General features: G+C 48.2%; 1 protein-coding gene across 2 annotated transcripts in view; it reads right to left on the bottom strand.

Annotated features, from left to right (window-relative positions):
- Nucleotides 1-20,673, bottom strand: part of LOC138661724 (calpain-1 catalytic subunit-like) — a 44,907-nt gene that overhangs the window by 11,474 nt on the left and 12,760 nt on the right. For both annotated transcript variants that reach the window (XM_069746609.1, XM_069746608.1), the window contains exons 3-9: nucleotides 18,777-18,895; nucleotides 17,980-18,113; nucleotides 16,158-16,326; nucleotides 13,534-13,617; nucleotides 2,876-2,961; nucleotides 2,001-2,075; nucleotides 1,759-1,919 (exon numbers count right to left, since the gene is read on the bottom strand). In XM_069746609.1, coding sequence (XP_069602710.1) covers nucleotides 1,759-1,919; nucleotides 2,001-2,075; nucleotides 2,876-2,961; nucleotides 13,534-13,617; nucleotides 16,158-16,326; nucleotides 17,980-18,113; nucleotides 18,777-18,895 — 828 coding nt within the window. The remainder of the gene's footprint in view (nucleotides 1-1,758; nucleotides 1,920-2,000; nucleotides 2,076-2,875; nucleotides 2,962-13,533; nucleotides 13,618-16,157; nucleotides 16,327-17,979; nucleotides 18,114-18,776; nucleotides 18,896-20,673) is intronic.

Below are 20,673 nucleotides of genomic sequence, written 5' to 3' on the forward strand. Positions count from 1 at the left end.
TGTAGATGTTGCGCCCTACCAGGGCAGCGGGGATACTCGGTACCAGGTCCGGTACTTAAAGGGGATGTCACGCTGGCTACGACCCGGTCCATGGCCCTGGGGGCCCATATAAAGGGAAAGGTCTTTAAGGGTATTTGTGAATAAAGTCTATTATTCATGACGCCACCTGTGGTGTTCGGTCAGTGGGGACCGATGCTGCTTAAAAGGGTCCTCTGGGGTGATGGTATGCAGCAAGATGGTGACGCTTCCCACAGGTGAAGCGGGGTCCCCAGGGCTTCCCAAGTGTAGGGCACTGATGGTGTGGTGGATGGTATAGCAAAGAACGAGGACACAGGTTTGCTGTCTTTACCTGGTTTACTGATGGTAGTAGTAGTCCTCAGTCCAGGTTACCAGGTGTAGGGTAGCTGTGGTCCAGCCGGCTTGGAGGCAATAGGAGATCCCTCTCCCTGGTGAGGTCCGTAAGCCTTTCCTACTTGCGCTATTTAGTTGATTAGGTCCCTGCTGCTTGAAGCGTATTGCAAGTCCCCTCTCTCCTGTCCTAAGACAGATGTCTGTACGATAGGCAGCGCCAGCCTGTTATATAGGATCTCTATCATGACCCAGGCTCTAAAGTTACTGCTTCACCTCAGACTTGATGCAGGCAATTGACATACAGTCCTATGCCCTCCGGTTCTGCCATGCATCCTGGAGAACAATATGACCTCGGGCTCCCGATACCCGGCTTCTGCGCGCTGGCTCCTAGGGTGTCCTTCCGCTGTTCCCCTCCTGAGCCTCTTCCTCCTCTGTGCTTTTTCCCTCTAAGCTCCTCCACTATTCAACTCTCCTTCAGATTCTCCCTCTTTCCAGGGGTAGCAGCTCCATTGTGGCTGCTCGGCCCCTACATCTGCTCCAGACATCCTTCTACTCTCCTCTCCTCTCTGACTGGCTGGCTCCTCCTCCAGACCAGGATACATACAGTGTAAGGAAGCTCCCCTGAATCCGGGTCCTGAGCTCCCCCTCCTGGCCTACATTCAGATGTGTTGAATGTGAGTGCCTTACCTGAAAGAATCTCCCTTGCCTACAAGCATAACATCACCCTCCCTGAAAGGAAGGCAACATCACTGCAACAACCGGTTCCCTGGGGTGTTGCAGATGCCTACTATAATGTATCTCATAAAATCATACACAGACATGAGGGATTCCTTCTCTGCTGTCTCTATGTAGCACATGTTCAGAATAGAGGATATTATGCAACAGTACTGAGCAGTGTATCTGTGAGTCCAGCTCTGGGTGGATAGAAAACACTTAGTAGCAAGAAGCAGCATAGGTCTGTGTGTGCCTGTACCTTTCTATTTCACTATGTTCCTCTTTCCCCTGTCATATATCCATAGACTTCAACAGGCAGCTGTAATCTGACAAATCAGTCAGTAGTCAGTTCATCTTGTCTTGAGCAGAACGGATTTTAGCAGTTTTGAAAGTAAATGGTGAGTTCAGGAGACAGGTGGAAGGAAAGAAGTGGCTCATAAGTGGAGAAAGAAGCATATTTCTTGGATAAGATATATTACAAAGTTTCTTATATTCACATGTATTATTGATTTAAGCAAAATTTTTGGAAGCGACAGACACTATTCAAGGCCCCACGAGGTTAAAGTATTCATTTTACAAAAGGTTGCCTGAAAATAGTTATCTCCTTTAATTATAAAATATGGTACAACTTAGTGATCTCCAACTTATGGCAAAACTACAACTCCCAGCATGCCCTAAAACAAGATGCGTCACCTTTGTAATTTCGGCAGCCTCCGGCATTGTGCCCTCTCACCCATTTCCCCTCAAAAGAGTTGGAGTTCCACGGATGGGGATAGTCGCTGCAAGCCAAGTCTGGGGTCAGATTGCAGATGTCCAAAGTATCGAAACAGCGTAGAAAGTCATCCATCTGCATCCTATAGGAAAACATAGGAGTCAACGGACAACATGGCGCCAATATATTGCTCCGCGTACAGTCTCAGAGGTCAATGTCCTACCAGAATTCACCATCTTCTCCCTTAAGCTGAAGCTTCTGTCTGGTTGCATTGTCCACTAGTGACCAAGTGGAGGAGCTGGAGGCAGAAATATTCTGATACATTAATTTATTTATTGGCTGTATTTAGGGCTAAAAATAATTTTTGCAATTAGGTTTTATTAAAAGTCTTGCACCGCTTGCTTTTTACAGGCTCTTTTGCTTCTCGGCCAATTCAACTTTGATGTAGTCGGTGGTCATAAATCAGCCGAGAGGAGCTCAGAAAAAGACAGATTAAAAAAAAAGTTATAAAACGCCATCAGACCCCATAGTGGGCTGACTGATAGATTCTCAGTTGACTGATTCTGCAGCCACCAATAGAAAGTGCAAAACTAAAGTTATAGAAGGCAAATGGTGCAAAATTTGTAATGATACCTAATTGCACAAATTACTTGGAGCCCCAATTACATGCATTTAAGTAAAAAAATAAATACATTAAAAAAAGACCCCTAAGGTCCACAGTGGCCCCATCCATCTGACCCATATTGCTGGATCAATGTGACCAGGAACAGTTCCCATAAAACCATAAGTCAATTCTCTCATATGATCCTTCAAATGGAGCTTCAGTTCAGCCTCCATTTTCAAGATCTCTGCTGACTGACAGTGAATAAAGCATTAATTACACCTAGAGAATGAAGATAGACCTAATCCTGCTCACAGCTACGAGGCTGTGTCCGGTCTATTAATTCTCTGTAAACTGGAAAGCCATGGTTATAGAAATAATCTTCTCTGACACATATATATATAGGAAACAAAAAAAAATCTCCCAGATGGTCAGAAATGGAGAAAAAAAAAATCAATAAAACTGCTTCATCGATGTGAATTGTCATGTTCACTCACTTATCACTCCAACGTCCATTCCACTCCACTTGTCCCCAAGGATTCCGCAATCTCAGTAATGGGATTCTGCGCCCGTGATATTCTACCTGGAACAGAGATTGTAATGTCATGAAGAATGTGACCTTTTATGTACAGTATATACTATATGGAGAAAAGTATGTGCCCCCTCCACATTACACATTGACCTCCCATTCTACATCCATAGTCATTAATATGGAGTCAGCCCCACTGCAGATATAACATCTCTGGCTCTTCTGGGGAGGTTTTCTACAAGATTCTGGAGGAGTCTGTGGGAATTTTTGCCCCTTCATCCAGAAGAACATATGTGACAACATATATAGCCTGAATCCCCTGATGATGCTGGTTAAGCGAAACATGTCTGGAGGCTACGAGCTGCATGTTTTAAAGTGCAAGTATGACAATATGGTGCTGAGCAATGGTGGGGCTGACCCTGATGTTGGGGAGAGGCCGGGCTCACAATCTCCGTTCTAGTTCATCCCAAAGGTGTTGGATGGCGTTGACGTTTGGACTCTGGGCGCCTGTTAGGCTCTTCCACTAAACTCACCCCTCCTTGTGTAAGGAGGTGAAGTACAAGAAGAGTCCGGGGGCGGTTACCTTCTCGGCTCCGTGCCTGGAACCATTGAGCTGTGCTACAGGTTCCCCAGGGGGCAGACTTAGAAACCGGGACGGGAAGGAAGCCGGGCAGAGAGCGGGAAAGGCACGCGCGCAAAGGTCAGAGCAGCGTGAGCAGCGGTCAGAGCGGTGTGAGCAGCGGTCAGAGCAGGACTCAGCTGCACTCCGGGAAAGAGGGAAAGCTCCCGGTCAGAGGACAAATACAGGGAGATCGCCCAAAAAGACTGCATCTCGTGAGTACATGAAAGCAGACTCTGCTGTGACTGGAGAGGGGCACCATGACACCAGTGCAGAGACTGTGGCCCCTGGTACCCACGGTATCAGTGCAGAGCCCTTGATTCCTGTTGAGAGACTTAACAATAGACTGACCATCGTTTTCCCGGGATAGGCTGTGCTGTAAAAGTTAAAGACTCAGAGCCGATGTATATCACATTAACTCTCGAAACCCCAGGCAGCGGGTTCCTAGAGACTACTCAGCCCACGGACAACAGAGGAACGACAAGTGCCGCTGTATCTCGGCGCCTACGTTGGAGAAGACGACCCTTCAAGCAAGTCCTCATCAGACTGATAAGTGTTTTTTTCCCAAGAAATTCCGTTTTCTACTGTTACACTGGTTGACTCCCATATTTTTGCACTGTTATATTGTTAGTTACAGTATATTCCACTTCTTCCTCCCTGCGAGGAGAACCTGATTCTTGTTAATAAACCCCTCAACTGTTGGTCTGTCCGTGGTGACACACTCAGTACCTGCATCCTATTACATTTGGCGTAGTTGGCAGGATGTCACACGGTAGCGCAGAAAGGGCAGACTGTTGTGAATTCTGTTGACGGGCTCCCTCCTGTGGTCATAAATGGTACTTCGGCTGGTTCTGTCCATGGACTTTCTCTGGTGGCTGTGGGTGTTTCTGAGTTTCCTTCCACAGGTGACGAGGTTAATTCGTTAGCTGGCTGCTCTATTTAACTCCACTTAGATCTTTGCTCCATGCCACCTGTCAATGTTACAGTATTGGTCTAGTTCACTCCTGGATCGTTCTTGTGACCTGTCTTCCCAGCAGAAGCTAAGTGACTGCTTGTTTTTCTCTGGTTTGCTATTTTTCTGTCCAGCTTGCTATTTTGATTGTTGTCTTGCTTGCTGGAAGCTCTGGGACGCAGAGGGAGCGCCTCCGCACCGTGAGTCGGTGCGGAGGGTCTTTTTGCGCCCTCTGCGTGGTCTTTTTGTAGGTTTTTGTGCTGACCGCAAAGCTACCTTTCCTATCCTCAGTCTGTTCAGTAAGTCGGGCTTCACTTTGCTTAATCTATTTCATCTCTGTGTTTGTATTTTCATCTTTACTCACAGTCATTATATGTGGGGGGCTGCCTTTTCCTTTGGGGAATTTCTCTGAGGCAAGGTAGGCTTTATTTTTCTATCTTTAGGGCTAGCTAGTTCCTTAGGCTGTGCCGAGTTGCATAGGGAGCGTTAGGAGCAATCCACGGCTATTTCTAGTGTGGTTGATAGGATTAGGGATTGCGGTCAGCAGAGTTCCCACGTCCCAGAGCTCGTCCTATATTATCAGTAACTATCAGGTCATTCCGTGTGCTCTTAACCACCAGGTCCATTATTGTCCTGACCACCAGGTCATAACAGCAGACCAAGCAGCTGGGGAAGTTCCCAGGTCTAGAATTTCCCTGGGAGCCATGTTGAATAATTTGCCAAGGTTCACTGGGAACAATGTAATGCTGTGGAGTTGGCCGGAGCGTATCCGGGGAATGATGCGGATGCATCCCATGACACCAGCCCTCGAGGCGGAAATTGCACTGATGGCCCTGGAGGGAGAGGCACAGGATTCTGTCATGCATAGGTCTCCCCGGGAGAGAGATATCCTGGACAAAGTGCTGCGCATACTTGAGGAAACGCATGGGGACCCCACTGATGTAGGGGAACTTTGCATGTGACTGTTTCACCAGGTACAACAAGAGGGGGAGACCGTGACCCAATTCATGAACGCCCTACAAGGACTTCACACTGCTATCAGACGAAAGGACGGTGTAGGGGTTGGGTCGGTTGATGTGGTGTTCAGGGATCAGCTGGTGACGGGACTGCGTGACGCAATGATGAAACAGGCACTGCGAGAGTGCATGCGAGTAAAGCCAGACTTTCTCTGAGGTTGGCAGTGAGGCGCATGCGCGAGAACAAGAACAGGGAGTGACGGGGCTGGTGGGAAGGGTGCGGAGCGGGGAGGTAACCACCACCGCAGACAATATCCCCCAGTGGGTGGAGGACCTGAGGATGGAGATTAGACAGCTCCATGAAGAAATGGCGGCCTCTAGAAGAACTCTGGCAGAAGGGCCCGGCCCTCTGGTGCAAGACAGAGAAGCTGCCCCCCGAGGAGAGGGTGAAACTACCAGGAGGAGAAGCCCTCTTACATGCTACACCTGTTGAGAACCCGGCCACATTGCCCGATGGTGTCCCTGGCGGAGCCGACCATCCCCACGCCCTCCTTTAAACTAGGTGGCTCTGAGCTTGAGGGGCACCGCTCGGAGCGTGAAGAACAGAGGAGGAGTAGTAAAAGTCCCCCCAGCTTTGTTTCCACGTGCCCTCTGGTCTGGGCAGAAATCAATGGAATAGCAGTGTAGTGCCTGATAGACACCGGCTCACAAGTGACCACCATGCCTGAGAGATATTTACGCCATCACTTCACAGAGGCACTACGGCTCGAATGGGGCCCTGTGATCAAACTTATGGTGGCCAATCACTTGCCCATCCCGGTCGCAGGGGTGGTATGGATGAACATAGAGGTCTGCGGAAAAGACCTCGGGAGAAGAGGAGTGGTACTGGTGGATGGAGAGGTAGCTAAAGACCATATCGTGACCCTGGGCATGAATGTGTTAAAAGACCTCGGAAGCCTGGTTTTCAACGAGTCCCCGGAACAGTTCCTGCAACAATGGAGCGACCAAACCCCCTAGAGAATGGTCTTTCAACAACTGATACGGACCGCCAGGTCCGAGAAGCATACAGCGACGGAAAGGAACTCGGCAAAGTCATCGCTTCCGCCTCAGTCAATCGAGTGTTTCCCCCTGTGCAGACGGTACTTCCCCTGCCTATATGAACTGGTGTCCCGCTGAAAGGGGTCGATGTCCAAATTGAGCCCAGCAGAGTCGACCAGCTGCCGTCAGGAATATTGGTCGCGCGGTCCCTGGCTACCGTGCAGGATGGAACTGTCCTTGTGCACTGCATAAATTTGGGGCAGACAGCTGTAACTTTGCCCCCCAGAAGCGAAGTCGCCCAAGTCCTGGGCCTCCCAGACGAGTTGGTCCCAACTGAGGCGGTACAGCTGACCGTAAGGCCAGAAGATCCATGGCTGGTGACCGTCAAAGCGGAGGCAGCTCCGGACCCCAGATTACTGCAAGAAGGGCGCCAGATACTGGAACGCCTGAAGGTGGAGCTCTCAGAACATACTCTGCAGCAAGTACCTCAGGTGGAAGCCTTATTGGGGAAATATCAGGAGGTGTTCGCCAAAGATGAAGATGACTTTGGATGTACCACAGCCATCACCCACGAGATACCCACCGGGGATGCGGCACCAATCCGGGAACGGCACCGCCAAATACCCCCACAGATGTACCAGGAGGTGAAGGGAATGCTGTCACACATGCTGAAGAAGGGAGTTATACGTGAGAGTCAGAGCCCGTGGGCTGCGCCTATAGTCTTGGTGAGAAAGAAAGACGGGTCCTTGCGGATCTGTGTGGACTATCGCCGGCTCAACGCTTGCACAGTGCGGGACTCGCACCCACTGCCCAGGATAGAGGAGTCCCTGACGGCACTAGGGAATGCCAGATATTTCTCCACATTACTGATTAGACTTGGCCAGCGGCTACTGGCAGGTGCCCATGTCTGAGCAAGACCGAGCCAAGACGGCTTTCATCCTTCCGATGAGACTGTATGAGTTCGAACGGATGCCCTTCAGCCTAGCAAACACCCCAGGAACATTTCAGCAACTCATGGAGAGATGTCTGGGAGACCTGAACTTTGAAGCCACTTTGATTTACTTGGATGATATCATCGTCTTTGCCCCCACCTTTGAGGAGCATCTGCAGAGACTAGAGCAAGTTCTGAGTCGGCTACAGAAGTACGGCTTGAAAGTGAAACCCCAGAAATGTCACCTCTTCCGTACCGAGATTGAATACTTGGGACACGTTGTCTCTGCTGAGGGGGTGAGGCCTTCCCAGGAGAAGATCACTGCGGTACAAGAGTGGCCAACTCCAAAAACTGTGAAAGATGTGCGTGCGTTCCTGGGACTCACAGGATACTTCAGACACTTTGTAAAAGACTTTACCCGCCTTGCCAATCCACTCCAGGAGTTGTTGAGGGGAGTGCCCTCTTGCGCCAAAAACAGGAACATACAGTGGGGGAAGCGTCAGGAAGAGGCATTCTTGGCTTTGAAGAAGACTTTCATGGAGGCCCCCGTGCAGGCTTATGCCGACTTCGCGCAGTCATTTATCTTGCATACTGATGGGAGCCTGCAGGGGCTTGGGGCTGTACTATCACAGATGCAGGACGGGAAAGAGCGCGTAATCGCTTACACCAGTCGGTCTTTGCATGACTTGGAAAAGAATCCAGAAAACTACAGTTCGTTTAATCTGGAGTAGTTGGCGCTGGTGTGGGCAATGACTGAGAAATTTGCGGAATATCTGGCTGGCTCAGAAGTTCATGTACGCACCAATAACAATCCGTTGGCCCATCTCGAGAAAGCCAAGTTAGGGGGCCCTAGAACAACGTTGGGTAGCCCGAATGGCAACGTTCCGATACAGAATTTCGTATAAAAGAGGAGCTGAGAATGTTCATGCGGATGCCCTCTCCCGAGTAAACTATCGCAAACCAGCACCCAGCCAGGATGAAGAACTGGAAGATGTGGAGGTTCCAGGTTTTGGAGAGACTGCCAGGACGGTGGCAGCGACGCGGGAAACTGAACAGGAAGAGGCCTGTATGAATTTGCTGGAGCAGCCCGGCGATGAGTGGGTCCGAGTGCAGCAGGAGGATCCGGAGCTATCTCAGTTGAGAAGGTGGGTCGTGTCTGAACAAATGCCCAATCGGCACGAGAGGAGGTCCATGTCACCTGAAGTACTGAAGATGCTACGCCAGTGGGAGAGGCTCCAGCTGCGGGATGGTATCCTGTACCGGAAGGTATTCCTGCAAACAGAACTCAGTATTGTATGGCAGACGGTGATTCCCTCGTCCTTGATAGGTCAGGTGGCTAAGGAAGCACATGAGAAAGGAGCACATTTTGGGCCAGAAAAAACTTTCCAGTGGTTACAGCACCTATTTTATCATCCCTACTTAAGGAACATTGTGGAGAAAGTATGTCAGCAATGCAGAAGTTGTGAGCTGGTCAAACCACCAGAACGAGCTCCCACAGAGACGGTGAGGTCTTCTGGCCCCATGGACCTACTGGCAATAGATTACTTGACAATTGGACCAGTGTTGTGAATTCTGTGGCTGAATTCACTCCTGTGGTCACAAGTGGTACTGCAGCTTCTGAGCTTCCTCCCTCAGGTGTTCTGGTGAGCTCGTTAACTGCTTCATTACTTAACTCCGCCTGATGCTGCTATCCTTGCTCCTTGTCTATGTTTCAGTGTTGGATCTGAGCTTCTCCTGATTGTTCCTGTGACCTGCTGCTCTGTATAGCTAAGTGCTTTTTGCTTTTTTGTTGCTTTTTTTCTGTCCAGCTTGTCTTTTGTTTTGCTGGAAGCTCTGAGACGCAAAGGGTGTACCGCCGTGCCGTTAGTTCGGCACGGTGGGTTTTTTTTGCCCCCTTTGCGTGGTTTTGCTTTAGGGTTTTTTGTAGACTGCAAAGTTCGCTTTACTGTCCTCGCTCTGTCCTAGAATATCGGGCCCCACTTTGCTGAATCTATTTCATCCCTACGTTTTGTCTTTTCATCTTACTCACAGTCATTATATGTGGGGGGCTGCCTTTTCCTTTGGGGAATTTCTCTGGGGCAAGTCAGGCCTATTTTTCTATCTTCAGGCTAGCTAGTTTCTTAGGCTGTGCCGAGTTGCCTAGGTAGTTGTTAGGCGCAATCCACAGCCGCTTTTAGTTGTGTTTAGGATAGGATCAGGTGTGCAGTCTACAGAGTTTCCATGTCTCAGAGCTCGTTCTTGTATTTTTGGGTATTTGTCAGATCACTGTATGCGCTCTGATCGCTAAGCACACTGTGTTTCTGGATTGCCTTCATAACACCTGTCATTAGCAAACATAACAGACCAGCACACCAAGGCTATGAGCATTGTTTAGTGATGATAGACCACTTTACTAAATTTGCTGTAGTGATGCCCACGTGGGACCAGACTGCCGAGTCTGCTGCTCACGCAATTTGCAAACACTTCATACAGGTGTACGGGTGTGCCAAGCGCATTCATTCTGATCAAGGGGCCTGCTTCCTCAGAAGAGTGATGGAGGAGCTGCACCAGCTGTACAAAATCGATAAGTCCCGGACCACCCCTTACCATCCACAGGGGAATGGGGCTTGTGAAAGATTTAACCGCACTCTGATTCAAATGCTGAGGACACTGGAAGAGGACCAGAAGGCGAAGTGGACTGAGTCCGTCCCTGAATTGGTGTGGGCGTATAACAATCGGAAACACAGCATCATCGGATTCACCCCCTACTCTTTGTTCTTTGGCCGACCTGGGAAGGGGCTGGCACCCGAGGATGACTACCCACGGACGGAGGTGTACTCCTGGGTTCAAGAACATCGTCATCGGCTGCGGACAATTCAACGTCTAGTGCAGAACCAGCTGCAAGAATTGGAGCATCCTCAGGTAGCTCCTCAAATGGGGACAGCCCTGCGGCCTGGAGACCGAGTCTCAGTGAGGGAAAAGCGCCCACACAACAAACTAGAGTACCGGTGGGAGAAAAGGCCGTACCGAGTGAAGCGGTGGCTCGGCAACGGGGGTCCCGTTTATGAGGTCCAGCCTGAAGCGGAAGAGGGGACTCCCACCAGCACACTGCACAGGAATATGTTGCATCCATGTTTCTCTCGAGATCCTGAATCAGTCCAATTGGCTCCAGCGCCCCTACCGGCTGCGCCAGAGATCAATGTAGATGTGGAAGATGAGGAAGACTCCCAATCTCTCCCAGGGAACCCAGAAACAGGGCTGGTGCCTGAAACTACCAACGTATCAGAGGAAACCTCGACTCCTCCCACAGCAGTTGACACCACCGCCCCTGCTAATTTGAGATGCTCTGAACGTTCAATGTACCCCCCTTTCACTACAATCAGGACGAGTTCATCTGGCAGCAGATTGTGCAAGGACTGGAAGATTGCCAACAGGAACTCCTGAAAATCTTGCCCGTGGAATGGCGAGCAGAAAGAGGGGGGGAATGTAAGGAGGTGAAGCACAAGAAGAGTCTGGGGTCGGTTACCTTCTCGGCTCCGTGCCTGGAACCATTGAGCTGTGCTACAGGTTCCCCAGGGGGCAGACTTAGAGACTGGGACAGGAAGGAAGCCAGGCAGAGAGCGGGAAAGGCACGTGCAAGGCAGAGCAGCGGTCAGAGCGGCATGAGCAGCGGTCAGAGCAGGACGCAGCTGCACTCCGGGAAAGAGAGAGAGCTCCCGGTCAGAGGACAAATACAGGAAGACTGCATCTTGTGAGTACATGAAAGCAGGCTCTGCTGTGACTGGAGAGGGGTGCCTTGACACCTGTGCGGAGACCGTGGCCCGTGCAGAGACTGTGACCCCTGGTACCCTTGGTATCAGTGCAGAGCCCTTGATTCCTGTTGAGAGACTTATTAATAGACTGATCATCGTTTTCCCGGGATAGGCTGTGCTGTAAAAGTTAAAGACTATCACATTAACTCTTGAAACCCCAGGCAGCGAGTTCCTACAGCGTTCTCAGCCCATGGACAACAGAGGTACGACAAGAGCTGCTGTGTCTAGGCACCAAGAAATTCCGTTTTCTACTGTTACACTGGTTGACTCCCATATTTTTGCACTGTTATATTGTTAGTTATATTTCACTTCTTCCTCCCTGCGAGGAGAACCTGATTCCTTTTAATAAACCCCTCAACTGTTCGTCTGTCTGTTCCGTGGTGACACACTCAGTACCTGCATCCTATTACACTTGTCTTTAAAGGCATTGTTATTGTTCACTGAGCGCAGTCATGGAGAACAAGAAATGGTCTTCCCAAAACGTTTCCCACAAAGCTGGAAGCTACAAGTTTCCAAAATGTGCTGTGTTAAAGTATTAATTCCAGTAAGGGAAATCTTACAGGGCTGAGATCAACCCGTGATAACAAGCCGATTGTATTATCCACCCTCCACCAAACTGTACAGCGAGCACCATATAGTCAGGGGGCAACGTTCTCCTAACATTCGTCAAACCCAGACTCCTCCATCAGACGCTGGATAGAGAAGTGTAATCTATCACTGCACAGAACTCGTGTCCTCCAGAATCCAGTGGTGGCGGCTTTACATCACTCCATCTGACGCTCAGCATTGTGCTTGGTGATGTAAGGCTGCATGCAGCTGCTCGGCCATGAGGCTCCCAGTGGGGGTGCAGTGTTTGTGCTGATGTTAATACCAGAGGAGGTCTTGAATCTGCAATTATGGAGTCAGCAGAGCCTTGGTGACTTTTGTGCCCTCTGCTCCTCAGCACTCGGCCCCCCGTAATGTTACAGGGTCTTCACTTCATGGCTGACTTGCTATGGTTCCTTTCTCGACTCAATAATATCACTCACAAGTGATGGAGGAAGATATTGGAGCAAAGAAATGTCACGAACGTACATGTTACCCTGGTATCTCCCATTACAGGACTGTGCAGGGGTCAGATGGTATACACTGGGGGCGAGGGGTCTGATATTATACATCGGGAGGAGAGGGCCTGATGTTACACACCAGTCGGTAGGGGGCCAAATATTATACATCGGGGTAGGGGACCTGATGTTATACACTGGGGCCGGATGTTATACACAAGGGGCAGGGTGCTGTATGTCATACACTGGAGAAGTGGGGCCGGATGTTATACATTGGGGCAAGGGGCCAGATGTTATACACTAGAGGGCGAGGAGCTGAATGTTACACATCAGAGGTGGGGAGCTGAATGTTAAGGTACCGTCACACTGAGCGACGCTGCAGCGATACCGACAACGATCCGGATCACTGCAGCGTCGCTGTTTGGTCGCTGGAGAGCTGTCACACAGACCGCTCTCCAGCGACCAACGATGCCGGTAAACCAGGGCCACGCTTAGTAACCCGATGTTTACCCTGGTTACCAGCGTAAAAGTAAAAAAAAACCGAACACTTCATACTTACCTTCCGCTGTCTGTCCCTCGGCGCTCTGCTTCTCTGCCCTGTGTAAGCCCAGCTCTGCTTTCCGGCCCTGCGCTTAGTAACCCGATGTTTACCCTGGTTACCGGCATCGTTGGTCGCTGGAGAGCTGTCTGTGTGACAGCTCTCCAACGGCCCTGCGGTTAGTAACCCGATGTTTACCCTGGTTACCAGCGAACACATCGCTGAATCGGTGTCACACACGCCGATTCAGCGATGTCTGCAGGGAGTCCAGCGACCAAATAAAGTGCTGGACTTTCTGCAGCGACCAACGACATCACAGCAGGATTCTGATCGCTGCTGTGTGTCAAACTGAACGATATCGCTAGCCAGGACGCTGCAACGTCACGGATCGCTAGCGATATCGTTTAGTGTGACGGTACCTTTATACACCATGAGTGAGGGACAGATGTTATACACTGGGGGCGAGGAGCTGAATGTTATACACTAGGGGTGAGGGCCAGATGTTATACACCAGGGGTGAGGGGCCGAATGTTATAAAGCGGGGATGAGGGGCTGGATGTTATACATCGGGGGTGAGGGGCCAAATATTATACACCGGGGATGACGGGCCGGATGTTATACACCGGGGGTGAGGGGCCAGATGTTATACACCGGGGGCAATGTGACTTAAGAAGAAAGCTAAATTCAATGAATAAGACATGCAGCCCAACACCCTTCTCCATACAGTGTATGTATACAGTATATACACATGTCCTTACCTCGGAGACACCAATGATGGAGTAGGCATGACCTTTCACCAATCCTTCTGGGGTTCTCATTTCACTTTCTGACTGGTTCAGAATCTAAACAGAAGTAATTCTGCGTAATAAGAGTCATCATATGTGAACCACATTTCCAGTTTATCTGTACAGAGGGAGCGCAGCTCTGCTATTATACTACGAGACCACAGAATAGATGACGAATGTAATATTGCTTCGGACTACTACCACTTGCTAGATTGGGATATCGAGACCCTGTTTCAGGACAGTTTGGGTGGAGCGGGGATCACACACACTTCATGTTGGTTCCATGCAATGTCTATGGATTGATGACAACATCCGGGTGCCGTACTCTCAGACATTGAATGGAACAGCAGGGGCTTGGGACCCCATTCTAGAGATTAGAGGGGGTCCCAGTAATTTTACAGTTATTACCTATCCTATGGCAGGTCTCCCATTATTCATGTCCTAAGAAAACTTGGCACGCATGAAGGTTGCAAAGTAGAATTTGTTTATTAGTGTGCAATCCAAGGTGATATACATTAGAATCCTCACACTCGGAGCAATACCTTTATTTCACATCCTATACAATCCATATAACAGAAGGTCAGAATTTATGATGGAAACGTCTATGTGTCACTATGGATTGCCTACTAATAAAGAAATGTTTCTTTGCAACTTTCATGAGTGCCAAATTATCTTATATGCTTTCAAAAGGAGTAGGACCCAACATGTGCACCATTACTCAGTACAGGAGTGCCATGTTCTATATGCCGGCCCTAAAAATGTCCTAGTATTCAACTTTATACCCCATTTTGTATGAAAATTACCTCTTCACAGAGGAAGAGGACTTAGGGTACCGTCACACAGTGCCATTTCGATCGCTACGACGGTACAATTCGTGACGTTCCAGCGATATCGTTACGATATCGCTGTGTCTGACACGCAGCAGCGATCAGGGATCCTGCTGAGAATCGTACGTCGTAGCAGATCGTATGGAACTTTCTTTCGTCGCTGGATCTCCCGCTGTCATCGCTGGATCGGTGTGTGTGACACCGATCTAGCGATGCGATCTAGCGATGCGTTCGCTTGTAACCAGGGTAAACATCGGGTTCCTAAGCGCAGGGCCGCGCTTAGGAACCCGATGTTTACCCTGGTTACCAGCGTAAATGTACATACTTACATTCCGGTGTCCGTCAGGTCCCTTGCCGTCTGCTTCCCGCACTCACTGACTGCCGGCCGTAAAGTGAAAGCAGAGCACAGCGGTGACGTCACCGCTGTGCTGTGCTTTCACTTTATGGCCGGCAGTCACTGAGTGCGGGAAGCAGACGGCAAGGGACAGACACCGGAATGTAAGTATGTGCTGTTTGGTTTTTTTTACGCTGGTAACCAGGGTAAACATCGGGTTACTAAGCGCGGTCCTGCGCTTAGTAACCCGATGTTTACCCTGGTTACCGGGGACTTCGGCATCGTTGGTCGCTGGAGAGCTGTCTGTGTGACAGCTCTCCAGCGACCACACTACGATTTACCTACGATCACGGCCAGGTCGTATCGCTGGTCGTGATCCTAGGTAAATCGTATAGTGTGACGGTACCCTTACACTCCTGGTAATGCTTGTTAAAGTGTTGATATTGACTTTAAGGATTGCTACATCTAATAGGTGGCACTAGAGTTTGTAATTTTCCTCTTGGAAGAGGCAATTTGCATATTTAATTTCCCAGAGTAGCATTGCATGGCTTATAAGTCTCCTCACTCTGACATGCCAGGCCTGGCTTGTCACGCTCCACAATGAGAAATGTTACCCATTACATCCCTGTGAGAAGGTCACTGGTAAAATACTGGAGAGGAGATATGTGTCACTGAGGATGTTAGTGTGGTTCATATCACTGAGACTATGTGCTGAGAGGAGATAATCGGCCATATTAAGGGCTAGGTTTTTGTGGACAGTTTAAGAGTTGGGTGGGAGGATGTTCACCATGTCTCCACTCATAGTTGCGGTCTTGTTGCTGAGAATCAGACTTTTAATACTTTATGTTAATTAGTTCTTCCATGCTCCGGGGCATGCTGTGCCTCGACATAAACTCTGCCTCCGGTTTTAATTTGCGTACCACCCCTCTCTCCTATGAACGTCGTAGTGCCATGTGACGTGCAACTGTGGCGCCGGCCAGTAGCAGTGACTCGCCTGCGTAGAAGAATAATGAAGCCCCATAACAGGGCGGAAAAGGTACACATAATCGTACGAGGGCGCAGGACTCCGGCGCCACAACTGCACATCACATACTACTGTGACGTGCATGGGAGGGGGGTGCTACGCAAATTAATACCGGAGGCAGAGTTTACTTCCAAGTACCGCATGCCCAAGAGACTGGAAGAACCAATTAACATAAAACAGCAACAAGACCGCAGCTATGAGGCATACAGGTAGGAATATTTTAACAATTCTATCACCTGTATGCCCATAGTAATAGCTTATAAGCGTCCCAGGGGTGACAGATTCCCTTTAAGTAGCAGAGTGAGTAGATCTACCATGTCCTGTTTTGCAAACTCAAGAGTATGCGGTTTTTCATGTAGGTTTCTTAATTCCAATCCCAGTGATATCCCTTCCACAAAGTCTCTACTCTCACATTGATTGAGGCTCCCATCAGTGACCTCTTCTCTATGGCTTTCTGGATGATCTCGAACAAGGTTGGAGGAGCCGCCTTGAGGTCCACACTCTCGTCCACTCCACCGGTGAAATCCACGAAGGCTTCATTAATCCATCCACCAGTCAGAGCCTCATAGGAGCCATTCAATCTAGGAGCAAATATTGATGTCCCAGAAATCTGCTTTACCGAAATTTCAATACGGCGTCATAATAATAGTAATAATAATAATAATGATACAAATAAAAGTAGCAAAAATCATAGTAATAATGCTAACAATAGTAATCATGATAATATTTATAATAAAAATAACAATAATAGTAATACAAATTAATTACAACAACAATAATATTAGCAATAATAACAGTAGTAATAATAGTAATAATAATGACAATATTAATAATAGTAATAATGACAGTAATTTAAACAATTATAGTAGCAATAATAATAGTAATAATAACAACAATCATAATAGTAATAATAATGATAATAGCAGCAATAATAACAGTAGTAATAATAGTAGTAATAATAAGGATAGCAATAATGCTAACTCCAACAACAATAATACTACTACTAATAAAAAATAATAAAAATAAAAACAATAAAATTATAGTTATAAAAGCTAATAACTAATATAATCGTAATAAATACAATATAACAATTATTATTATTAGTGATGTTGTCAGCAGCTGGTGAACCTGGGCAAGTGCTGGGGCCCACTATGTCAGAAGGACCCATTCGGGGGTAGGAATGGAGGGAGCTCGGGAGCTGAGCCTGCACCGTACAGCTTGGGTATCTGCTGTGTTGTACAGTGGGCATCCTAATATATTTAGCATAGATTGCAGCAATTTATCACCTTAAAAAGGCACTGGTAATTGGCACAGGTTCAAGTTTCCTAGAGAGACTACAATATAATATATATATAAAAAAAACATTTTGAAAACATAAAAATATAGAAAGGTTCATATTTTCCCTTTTCCCTGACTGTAAATAAAACCTTAAAAAATTATTTAAAAATCACATATTTGGCATCACCGCATGCATAAGTGTCAAAGCAAAAAAAAAAATATAATAATTATCCAATACAGTCAACACTAAAACCCACCCCAGAATTGGCAGAATCACTATTTTACTGTTGCTTCACCTCCATCCCCCCATAAAAGAGAATAATACAAAAAAAAATCTGAAAATCAAATAGAACCCAACAGGGTAATGATTAAAATGACAGATCGCACCGCACAGAACAAGCAAAGGTGCAACTCTATAAACCAATAAGGCAGGAGATAAATATCGAAAGGTGGACGGATCTCCTTTAGTAAATATTAATGTAAACAAACAAACCACACTTTACTTGCCCTCCCCAGGTCCAGCGGGGTGTGTACCCACCAATGCTCTGGTCTCTGCTGTTTGGCTGCAGAGGTGACGCCACATCGACAGCGCTGCAGCCAATCACTGAGCTCAGTGGCTCGTGTGGTCTACATCGGAGGAGCCTCTGAGCTCTGTGATTGGCTGCAGTCCTGTCTACGTGATTTCTCCTCTGCGGCCTATACACAAAGAAGAAATGGCGGGGACACAGCGCAGCATCCGAGGAGGATAGGTCAAGTGCAGTTTAGTCATTTTTTTTTACAATGAACTGAGCCAGCAAGAAAACTTTTTCTGAAATAGGACAACCCCTTTAAACCTGTTATATGATGCTACCCTTTAAGTATATATGTATTGGCTGTTGCTCTCTATTATCAGTTTATTGTAAAGTCAATCAGCAAATAGTGATTAAACCCTTGTGATAATGAGACGGGTGACTCACTTGGCATAAGCCTTTTCCAATAAGGTGGGCCAGAACTCGCTCTTCTGGGCAGAACTGACGAACACCAGCTCCCCGTTCATAGTAGGCAAATAATCGTCAACCACGACATCAACCCACTGTCCGTACTGCCAGAACTGGAAGGCAAAGAGGACCAGAATAAGACGACAGTAATGGAAACTTCCAGTAGTCGCTTCATACACAGATTCTGGATTTCTTTTTATTTGTACACTTTTCTCTATATTTAGGGCACAATTCTGGCTCCAATTCCTGTATCTGGGGCTCATAAACAAACCTATTAAAGAAGACCCATCCCTTGCCATAAATATGTATTTTCCTTTACCTGGTGTAAATGCCGCTGTTCTCCTGAATCCGGCGATGTTTTTCTTGTGTTCCTGCGCCTCTCTGTTCCTGAGATATGGCCTCTTCTTCTCTTATTTTACAACTAGGCGGGGCCCTAAAATAACACGCCCACACAGTGGAGTATAAGATCACACCCACTTGTCACAAGACTAGATTCATATCCAGGAAAGAGGAGGCCATATCTCAGGAACCGATTGGCGCAGGAACAAAAGAAAAACATCGCCGGATTCAGGATAACGGCGACATTTACACCAGGCAAAAAAATACATATTTATGGCCAGGGATATGTTCTATTTAAATGGGGTCCATTCAGTAACTGTCAGGGATCCATGCAGTGACTCAAGTGCCTCCAAGTGACTAAACAAACTAAAGTTGTGGCTGTAAGATAATCTGGCTCTGGTGGCTTCAAACACCCCACCTGCTCCCATTCAAATCACCTGAAAATGGAATATTCCAGCATAATTATTATGAAAACTCTGCTGGGCAGGAACCACACGCTCCAGTAACAGGGGGTAAAGCGTCAGGGAAGCAGCGGCAGCAAGAAACCAACAGTTACCTAAAACAAGAGAAGGCAATCAAAATGAATTCATCCACTGACAACCCGCATCCTTACACTAAACTAAGTGCAAATGCAAACTGTGTAACCACCAATCAGATACCAGCTTTCATCTTGTCTAGGCGGTTTGTAAAATGTAAGCAGTGATCTAATTGGTTGTAATGGGTATGTGTTTTTTTACAGCTGCAACACAGCTCCCCTCCAGTGTACACATGACGATATTACTACTATATATTTTATATTTATAGTACATAAGACAAGGTCCAGCATTGTGATGAATGGACGATATGTGTGTCGCAGACTAGAAGACTCTGCGCTGCCAGCCTGAAATGATGTGGTGTTCTGGGACCTATAGTCCCACAAGTATGATGCATGTTGTATAATAGTCATGGGAGGTTTGGCAGGTCTAGTTATGTGAGATGGGCGGGACAAACTAGCCACACACCCACACTCCCACCCAGGACGAAATAAAGTTCTGGCCTTCTAGCTCCGACCAGCGATGTCACATCAGGATCCAGATCGCTGCTGCGTGTCAAACACAACGATATCGCTATCCAACGTCACGGATCGCTGTCGTCATCGTTGTTCAGTGTGAAGGTACCTTTAGCTCTGGAAGCGGAACAAGATGGGTGTCTGACAGCAGAAGAGAAGGAGACTTCCTTGTTCAAGTGCATGATAGACGTACCTGAAGACCTGAGAGAGGCATGTGCCAGGGAGTCTATGCATGAAGGGTTTAAGAGAGCTGTGGGGGCCTGTAAGGTGAACTGGACCCCAGAAACAAGTCAGTTAGTGATACTGTCCACAACTGAGGTCACAGTGAAGAGAGTAGTTACCCTGAGTGACATGCACTTGAGATATGTGCGCACAAAGTGGATGGCCCAATTGAGGAATGAAGACGCTGCTAGGCGGCTGGAGCTTATGAGGAAAGCTCGGAGTCTGCAGGAAGGGGTAATACAGGTGGAGCGCCCCCAGACAAAGGGCCACAGGTTACTCGGTACCGGTCCTCTCTGGCTCAGTTCTGGGGTAGTCACGGTGGCTGGACCCGGTCCGTGACCCTGCTAAGGGGCGTCCAATAAAAGGTGATACAAGTCTGTCAAGGTTTCGTGACGCCACCTGTGGTATTCGGTCAGGGTGACCGACGCTGCTCGGGGTCCACTGGGGTGATGTGATGGCAGCCAGATGGTATACCTTCCCACAGGTGAAGTATGTCCCCATGGCTTCCCAGTGATGTAGGTGGCGATGGTGTGAGGTGCAGTCAATAACGAGGACACAAGGTTGCAGTCTCTTTACCTCTTTACTGGTGACTTCAGGATCCTCAATCCAGAGCACAGTTAACAGGGCTGTCTGAGACCGGCCGGTCCGATGGCACATCCAGAGTTCCCTTTGCAGGTGGAAATCGTTGCCTACCACTAGCGCCTGTGTGTTGTAGTGCTTCCCTGCTGAGCATTCGGGATAGTCCTCACAACTTCTGTTCTCGTTCTTTCTCGTTCTTTCTAGTTCTTTCTCGTTCTTTCTATTCTCCGTCCCCCAGGTATGTTATGGCTAGGACGCACCCGTTTGACGGGAAGGCGCGGAGCTCTTCCGGGACCCTAGAGATGCCCCTCTCCACGCGTTGCCCCCTATGCCTGCTTAGGTGATGTAAGGTAGACAGCCAACCTATAATTAACTGTCCTGCGGTATTTGAAGTAAGGCATAAAGTCAGTTACTTCCTCGGTGTTCCGGGCACCGGCTACGCGCCTCAGTAGGATGTTGCCGTTCTCCGGGCACGACTCCTACTG

Source organism: Ranitomeya imitator, chromosome 2 (genome assembly GCF_032444005.1).
Source record: "Ranitomeya imitator isolate aRanImi1 chromosome 2, aRanImi1.pri, whole genome shotgun sequence".
Taxonomy (NCBI): domain Eukaryota; kingdom Metazoa; phylum Chordata; class Amphibia; order Anura; family Dendrobatidae; genus Ranitomeya; species Ranitomeya imitator.